Source organism: Mus pahari, chromosome 6 (genome assembly GCF_900095145.1).
Source record: "Mus pahari chromosome 6, PAHARI_EIJ_v1.1, whole genome shotgun sequence".
Lineage (NCBI taxonomy): Eukaryota > Metazoa > Chordata > Mammalia > Rodentia > Muridae > Mus > Mus pahari.
Window position 1 is genome coordinate 38,077,309 of NC_034595.1, and position 9,364 is coordinate 38,086,672.

At 40.2% G+C, this 9,364-nt stretch overlaps 1 protein-coding gene across 2 annotated transcripts in view; it reads left to right on the forward strand.

The window, feature by feature from the left end:
* Window positions 1-9,364, forward strand: part of Adamtsl1 (ADAMTS like 1) — a 365,598-nt gene that overhangs the window by 32,089 nt on the left and 324,145 nt on the right. For both annotated transcript variants that reach the window (XM_021200231.2, XM_029540103.1), the window contains exon 2: window positions 4,512-4,639. In XM_021200231.2, the coding sequence (XP_021055890.1) occupies window positions 4,512-4,639 (128 nt within the window). The remainder of the gene's footprint in view (window positions 1-4,511; window positions 4,640-9,364) is intronic.

A 9,364-nucleotide genomic window follows, 5' to 3' on the forward strand; every position in this document is an offset into this window, starting at 1 on the left:
CTGTCTGAAAGAATTACAGGGATGGAAATGGGTAGGAGCCTGGGGAAAAGAAGGTCCAGAGACAGGCCCAAAGTGGGATCCAGCTCAAGGGGAGGCCCCAAGGCCTGACACTATTACTGAGGCTATGGAGTGCTCACAAAAAGGGAACTATCATGACTGCCCGCTGAGAAACCCAACAAGCAGCTGAAAGAGTCAGATGCACTTATTTGCACCCAACCAATGGACAGAAGAAGCTGACCCCTGTTGTTGAGTTGAGGAAGGCTGAAAGAGTCTACGGCCATACCACCCTGAGCGCATCCGATCTCGTCTGATCTCAGAAGCTAAGCAGGGTCGGGCCTGGTTAGTACTTGGATGGGAGGAAGGCTGAAAGAAGCTGAAGAGAAGGGCAATTCTGTAGGAGGACCAGTGATCTTGGTTAATCTGGACCCCCTAGATCTTTCAAACACTGGACCACCAAACAGACAGCATACACCAGCTGATATGAGACCCCAACACACATACAGTAGAGGACTTCCAGGTCTGTGTTCATTCAGAGATGATGCACTTAACCCTCAAGAGACTGGAGGCCACAGGGAGTTTAGAGGTCAGGTGGGGTGGGGGGTGGGGGCATCCACATGGAGATGGGGTGGTGTGGGGAGGAGGGGTGGGATGTGGATCAGTCGGAGGATGGATGGAGAGAGGCTTGAGTGGGCAACTCAGGGTGAGTCACAAATAAGGGATTAAACTAGAAAATGGGGTACCTGTTGGCAGATACACAGAGAAAATGGGCCGTGTAGCTGGATCTACAGCTTGAGCCCATATAAAAATTTCTTTGCTCTGAAGCACGATCTAGAACCATCTCCTCAAGTTGTATCAATATTTTAGTCTCAGCAAGGAGAAATCCCTTGTTCTGCATATCCATCTGAACCAAACTGAACCGAAAAGGCCAGCCAGCAGGCCCTTCTCCAAACACAGAGTTATTCCAAAGTCAGGCAGAGGTTTTAGAATTTTGCCATTTGGATCACTGTGGTGGTTCAAGTGCTCTTAAGTTAAGCCAGTTTCGAACTGATGATTCTTCATCTTATACTTTTAATTATGTGCTTTGGGGGTTAATAGCTGTGTACAGAGCCATGCTGGTGTGCATTGATGAGAGTGTTTATATGTTGTCTGTATATGGTTCCATTTTGTGTGTTACATAATAATTTAATCAACCTAAAACACTAGTCTTAAAAAAAATGCTGGCAACAAGTGACAAAGGCTGCAAATTTAAGAGAGAAATAAACAAAAGTTGAATCAGGCCAGACCCAAAAGCTGCTTATGTTGAAGACTGTCTTAAAGACAGCAATAAGCAAATATTTTGGATTTTAAATGGTCTGGAAGGAATTGCTCAAATGTTGTTTCTGTAAAAAGGAGGAAAGTCACTTTCTCCAACATTAAACACAAATGCAGTTGAAGTGAACTGTGTTTATCCTACATGCTCGAAGAGAACTTGGAATTTGTTCCTCTTTGAGAAGGTCTGGGGACCTTGTTTCTAATGCAGCACAAGATCTCTTTCAGGGAAATGTGGGCATTTACTGTGTGTAACTGGGATAACACCCGTAACTTGAAGTGTGGTGAGAGTATAGTCAGGGAAGCATGGTTGTAGGCTTTTAAAGACTGCCTCTGACAGGACACTTGAAAGAGCAATGGCCGAGCTTGAAGGAATTCAATTATAGCAGTGGTTCTCAATCTGTGGGTCACAACCCCTCAAGCAAACCTCTGTCTCCAAAACTATGATTCAAAACAGTAGCAAAATTACAAGTAGGAAGTAGCAACACAAATAATTTTATTTATGGGTGGGGGGTCACCACAACATGAGGGACTTTATTAGGAAGCATTAGGAAGGTTTAGAACCAGTGATTTACAGCAAAACGCACAACTCTCTTATCATTCTCTTGATGTCTTCTTCAGAAAGAGACAATGCACTGAGTGTGTCAGCCTCACCACACATGGAAACAGTTCGAATTCAATTTCTACAAGTTGGATAATTGCATTGTTTTTCCTTTTTATTGTCATATTTGGATCTCATCGAAGTTGGCTCACCTTGTTACTTTGTGTACTACAGTACATGTGAGACGGCTTCCGTTTCAGGAACACTGTATTTGAGTAAGATATGGAAAACTACATTGTAAAAATGTATATTTGTTACAGAAATAGCACCCCTCCCCCTTTAGGAACGAGAGATGGAACCTAGCACCTCGCACATGCTGGCACATGCTATACAAGCCCCCTGCCTCTTACAGGGTATCCACAGCGCTCGCTTTACTCTGCTTAAAGACAAGGACTTACCTAGTTACTCAGGGCAGCTTGGAATGCTCTGTAACTCAGGAATTCTACTAACCTCAGGCTCCTAAAAACCTGGGGTTCTAGGTCTGTGCAATCAAGACCAGCTCAACAAACCTATCATCTAATCATAGAAGGCAAATACAATTGTGTCTCAAGATATGTGACGATTTTTTTCTTTGCAAAGTAAAGGAAGGACTTCAGTGGCACCTGAGTGTGTGAACTCCTCTCTCATTAGCTAGTTTAGTGACTCTGAGCACCCCTATTGCCCTCACGGGACTTTGGAATTCAATTCTTCAGGAAGTAAACAGACTGTGAGGTTCCTGATGGGGTTCTGTTACCCATGCTGTATGACTGCAAATTCTGACAGCTCATGCCCCCAAAGAAACTCAATGATGCATGTGGTTTCAGGACACTACTGTGAGAAGCCAGGGATTGCAGGGAAATAATACCTGTAGCAGTGCCTCAGCTACATTCAACAGAAACACTTCCACCTACCTTACAAGCATATTTCCTTACAATGCCCAACGGTATGGATAAATGGTGTGAATATGAAGCAAATAACATTAAATAAAAGTAGGAACAAGGCTTAAATGACTTTTTATTTAGTCCCTCCTTGTTTTTTTTAATATATATGCTGCAAAAATGATCTTAATATTGACCATTTTAACCACTTTTAAGTGCACACAATTTAGTGGCATCAAGAATATTCACATTATTAATACAGCAGTCATCACCATCCATCTGTAGAACATTTTCACCTTTCTGAATGAAAATTCTATACCTATTAAACATAAACTCCTTATGTCCTCTGACCCAGTCCTTAATAACTACTCTTCTACTTTCTCTGTCTAGAATACAGCCACCTACAGTACTTTGCATGATTGGAATCACTCAGTGTATGTCCTGATGTGCCTAGCTTATTCACATAGACTAATGTCTTCAAGGCTCACCCATGCTGTTCCATGGCTCACAGCTTCTTTTAAAGGATGAGTAACATCCCACCGCATGTTTCTGTTACAATTTGTAAGCATCCATCTCTGCATGGACATGGGATTGTTCCTACTTTGGCTTCCTTTTGCCCATGAATTAGCTTTGACTCCTCTTGGTGATCCATTAATGTAAGATATTTTTAGTATTCACTTTTTAGGATAAGAAAACAACCATAAAGAATCTATGTAGAAGTTTCTGGAGGCAGGAGGCTCTGGAACCAGGATATCCTCCCACTGTGTGCTGAATAGATCATTTTTTTGGCTTATAACCCTAGACATCCTAGCTCCCCTTTCAGTGATTTAGGACTGGAAGTTAAGCAAGTGCCAGTTAAAACTCTATTTACATGGCTGCAGAAAGCAAAATGAATGCTTTACTCTAGCACTAATCTTAAATTGAAACCATTCAGCTAATGAGAGAGAGAGAGAGAGAGAGAGAGAGAGAGAGAGAGAGAGAGAGAGAGAGAGATGTCATAACTTTGATGTTATCCACATTTGGTAAAAGGGGTAATTAAAGCATTTGTGATTTATAAGTTATTTGATTAAAGGCAATAAAGCATAGAAGCCATATCCAAACTCGTGCTTTCTAACACTGAAGCTTTTGCTAGAAACTATAGGACAAACATAATCTGTAAAGACTGTGAGGTACAACATGGCAACTAGAATATGACCGCAGTCACCTTACAGCAGATGCCCTTTCTCCTGAGAAGCTTATAGCAAACCAATCCATTTGTCTGGAAGAAATCTCTGCTTTACTGAGATTGCTTCATATAATTGTTCCAATTAACAGATCTGCAACCTGAGAAGGAAATTGCTTCATAAAAGAAGTCGGTTGTGTATACTGTGGTCGGGCTTAGGAAGCTGTGCTAGTGTGTACATGCCTAACTTCAAGGAGCATCAGTACCTGTGTGGGATAGAGTCCATAGATCTGCAACAAGGTGACTTCAGTGCACTGTCTCCCTCTCACTTAGAGATCTCTTTTGGCAACTTTATTCTCCAATTAGTCTATGAATGCAATCATTTATCTTAGGTTATTCATTGCCCAGGTGCCATAAACGTATTAAGTCAAATAGACATGTACTATTAAAGTGAAGAGAATCAGGCACAGGCTTTCCTTTCGAGTGTGATCTTCATGGAGAGACAGGCACCCGCAGTTAGGACGAATGTTTAAGGGGTGAAAGGAGACATGGCGCTGATCAGTCATCTTCTCATTTATTGCAGAGTTCCAGGACTGCACGCTCAGAGGAAGACCGTGAAGGCCTCTGGGATGCCTGGGGCCCTTGGAGCGAGTGCTCCAGAACCTGTGGTGGAGGTGCCTCCTATTCCCTGAGACGCTGCCTGAGTAGCAAGTGAGTCCTGTCCCTACTGGGGACTTTGAGAGTCAGAGATAGCTAGATTGAAGCAGGGATGTGTGGGCGGGGTTATGCAAAACATTGTGTTGCTCATAAAGAAAATGATTGGGAGGGAAAGGAAAGGAAAGCACAACAAATTACACTGAAGAAGTTTGGGGTTGTTGCTATGACTATCTCTAGGTATTTAGATACTGTTATGTAACAAACAACTCATATAATTTCTCAAGAAAACTGTTTTGATATAAGGTCTGAAAGAACAAGTTATTATTTGGAAAGGTTCTGAACTCATTAGTTAAGATATGGAATTCTTTGTAGAATGTGTGAGTTATGGTGATGATAATCAACATTCCATTGCTACCAGACGGTTACAGGCTTTCTGGTAGAAGTTATTCCTTAAGGCTGTTGAGTTTCATAAATGATAGATTTTAATATAAGAAGGTTTGGAAAGATAGAAACTTCACCAGAAACTGTGGCATGACTATTGAGAGATAACCCAGAAACAGAGGTTGCCAATGGCTTCTAGGCAGAATGGAAAATGCCCGGGGCCTTAGAATGGAAAGTTTTTACTAAGAGTAATAATAATTCAAAGCTGCTTTCTGAGCTGTGTGGTCTTATGACTAGACTTGTCTCCAAACTATAAAATAGAAAGTACCACAGCAGTGTTTTTTAATGAGAGGTTTTATTTGACAATGAAAAGTGTTAAAGGCGGGACGAGGAAGGAACGCTTGGTCAACGTCACTGAGCAATAGAAAGTGCGGACAGAGGAGTGCATATGTACACCGATTCTCCTAGGCACTTTTAGGTTTTAACTTTAAAAGTTTTCATACAAGCATATACCATGTGTTGAGCACACTGCCTGCATAGCACCCCATTGTCCTTCTCAGCCCCTTTTACTCTTGTAAGTGCCCTTGCTGACCTTAGACAGTTTCACTGCTACTTTTACATAATATGTCCACAGATATGTTTATATATGCATGGAATAACGGTAAGAACAAAATATACAGTAGTTATCTTTCTAAGACAAGTGAGATTAAGCCCAGTTGCATAGATTTTCCTGAAAAAGACATAGCTATTCTTTTTGAGTGTAAAAATTGCATTATACATATTCTGTATCCCATCTTCCATTGTTGAGCACTGACATTGGCTTCAGGACTTAGTGGCTTGTGCTACAGTAAGCTTTGATGTGCGCTTTTCTCTGTGATATGTTGACTTAAACTCTTTAGATAAATACTCAGGAGTGGTCTAGCTTTATTTTCTCTTCTTCTTGTCTTATTCCCATAACTAAGACTTTAAGTATGACATTTTATGTGAGTGGAGAAAAGAGGTATACTTGTCTTGTTCATGAATTTAATGGCAATGCTTAAGTTTTTCCCTCTTAAGTTTAGTGTTGGGTTTAGATCTATTATATAGCCTTTCCTGTCTTGAGGTAAGTTTCTTACCATCTCATCAAGATTTCCTCATAAAGGGAAACTGAGTTATGTCAGAAGCCCTTTCTACATATCTTGAGATCATGTGATTTCTATATTAACACACATTTGTGTGATATAATTTATTGACATACATGCTGTGTGATCCCTGCATCACTAGAGAAAGCCGACTTGATCTGACTGAATAATCTTTTCAATATGATCATAGATACTTTTTGCAAATATTTTATTGAGAACCTTTTCATACATGTTTATCAGAGAGCTTACCCTGTAATTGTCTTCTCTGATGTAGCTTTTCTGGCTTTAGTACTTGGATAATATTGGCTTCATAAAGCAAGAGATTTGTATCATCTTCCCTTTTCTGTTCTATGAAGTAATTTCATAGGCATTGCTGTTAGTCCTTGCTTTTTAATTGCTTATTTCTTTTTAAATACCAACTCTATAATAAGTTGCCAAGCATCTATACCCTCACTACTCCAGAACTCCCCTGTGTCTTCTATACCCAGTTAGACAGTCTACAGATTTTTCATCTCCTATGCCAGTAGACAAACACTTTTCTATCTATAGCGTAATCATTTCTTAATTGTGCTTACAATTTTACCATAGTTTCATTATTTCAGTTGATTGCTTTTTTTTATTATCTTTATCTTGTTATAAGTCTTCTTGTGTCTCCAATGATATTAGAAATAGTTTTAAAATATAACTTCTTTTACAATACCTTCTCTTCCTCCTAGGTGCCTTTAATCAATATACTTCTCGCTAATGTTTTTTGGCTTGTTTTCTTCACTAGTGATCAAAACTGGATCCCACATGTCAGGCAAGTTCTCTACCAAGTAGGGTACATCCCATCTCTCCAATGCCTATTGATCTCTGAAAAGTCATTCATTAAGAAAACAGATGGACTAGAACATTACTGGAAGCTCAGTATATGGGTAGGCTTGTTGCCAAATGGGCTTCAAAATTCTAAAGTAGAATTATCTTCGGGGTGGGGGATATTGTCTAACTCGAGCTGATCTTTCTGGATTGACAAATTTATCTCCAAGCTTTAAATTCTTAAGACCTGCCTTTGTGTATGACAGTGTTTCTTTTTCCCTTATAGCTTTCAGCATGCATTCTTTGCTCTGTGCAGGGTTTTAGCTATAATAAGATGAAGACAGGCCAGAGGAGGGGTCTTTTCTGCTGTTGTATCTTTGATGTTTTCCATACCCCACGAACCTAAATGAGAATCTCTTTATCTAAGATTGGATTTCACAGCCCTCAAAATCAACTTAGCAAAGCTCATCTGAACTCACAGAGACTGAAGCAGCATGCACAGGGCTTGCTCAGGTCGGCACCCAGGTTTCTGCATATATGATGACTTGTAGTTTAGTGTTTCTATGGGATTCCCAAGTGTATAAACAAGTGGGTCTCTGATTCTCATGCCTCCTCATGGGCTCTTTCCTTTCTGTTGGTCTGTCTTGTCCAACTTTCATATGATGGTTTTTGTTAGATCTTATTATATTTTATTTTGTTGTGTTTTGTTGTTTCCTCTTAGAAGCCTATTGTTTTCTAAAGAAAGACAGAAAGAGAGTAGATCTGGAAGGTTGAGGAGCTCGGGGGGAACTAGGAAGAGTAGAGGAAAGAGGGAGGGGAAATTATAGTTAGAATACATTGTAAGAAATAATATTTTTTCAATAAAAATGGAGAAATATAGTGTGTTCCATGTCTTTAGCAAGAAATTCCTCTCCTCCTTTGCCCATGCTCTATAGAAGTGATCTTTTCATAGTGTACTATGGGTCTTGTGAGCTCTATCACACATTTAACATATCTCTCTTTACCAGTGTCTCCAAGTTTCCCAGTTTCCGCACCTTGTCTTTAAGCACCGATATTCTGTCTTCTCTTTGACCCTTACTGTTGGCCAGACTTCCCATGGCGCCTTTTGTTTGGTGTGTTGAATTTTCCATTTTCAGTCTATTTTCCTTCAGTAATTCACATTACTGAATTTCACTCTCGTGTCCTGTATTGACCTCATTTTTACCCAGATGTTTGTTTGTGTTCTTTGAGAATTTGTGTTTCTTTGATTTCTTCTAACATTTTTTTGAAAAAAAAATTTTTTTGTGTGATTTTCCCCCTAGTTTACTCCCAATCAAACCATTAATGTGGAGTTAGTGATGTTTTGGGGATGTCATATTACCATGGTTGTTCATGTTTCCTAGGAGTTTTGCATTGAAGCTTATATGTGTTGGATTAGGCTATTGGTTGAAATCTTTTTTTTTTTCAGTCATTTTTAGTTCTCATCAGGAGTGTCTGCAGTGGTCAAGACAGATGAGGTTATAGTAGGGTTGAGATATTGTTTCCTCTGCTAGACTGGTATTTGGGACATCAGACTTGCTCCCCAGATCTCCCTAGAGAATAGAATACTTCTGTAAAACCAGTCACTATTAAAGGGTAGGTTTACTATATATGTACACTAATAGCCAAATAAAAAATAATAATACTGTGAGCCCCAGTTTGCACTTTGAGGAGCAAATAAACATAGATAGTCCTATGTACATTAATATATTAGTTGGCATGTGTAAGAACAGAAGAAAAACTCAGCAGGCTGAGATAAGTGATTTATATTAGGTGTATAAGAACAAAAGAAGAGAATAGAGACGTACATAGATGTGAGAATAGAAGGAATGGGGAGGACATGGTACCTTTTGAGTAAAGAAAGAATGAAAAGAGAGGGAAAGACATGAATTCTGATAGGCTAATGCAATTAAACAACCTGCACTCCCAAGAGACTGAGACACAGAAGCTCTGTAAACCAGACTAGGCTGTGTGGTTTAGGAAAGCCTGGGCAAAGGAAGTAGAACAAGGTAAGAATGGGGGTTGGGGAAAGACCCAGAGAGAGAATAAGCACAGAGCAGGACAGAGCTGGCCTGGTCAATACATATTGGTTATTGATTAAAGGAGGAGCAAAGGTGAGAAGGGCTAGATGAGGGATAGATGTGGATGCCATCTGCCCTACTTTCTGCTCCCAGTCTCTGAGTATTCCCTCCTGGGATGCTAGGTGTGTGTCATACCTCTCAGTCTCCTGTTGTTGTGTCTATGATGCTGCCCATGCCTCTGAGTAGTCATTCTTGGGTCTAGTTGCTATTGTCAACCAGGCTGACCTTTGGAAGGTCAGAGTATAGATACTGAGCCTTCAGAGATGCTAGTTACAGCTCTTGGAGGTTCTTCAGAGATGCTAGTTACAGCTCTTGGTGGTCCTTCAGAGATGCTAGTTACAGCTCTTGGTGGTCCTTCAGAGATGCTAGTTACAGCTCTTGGT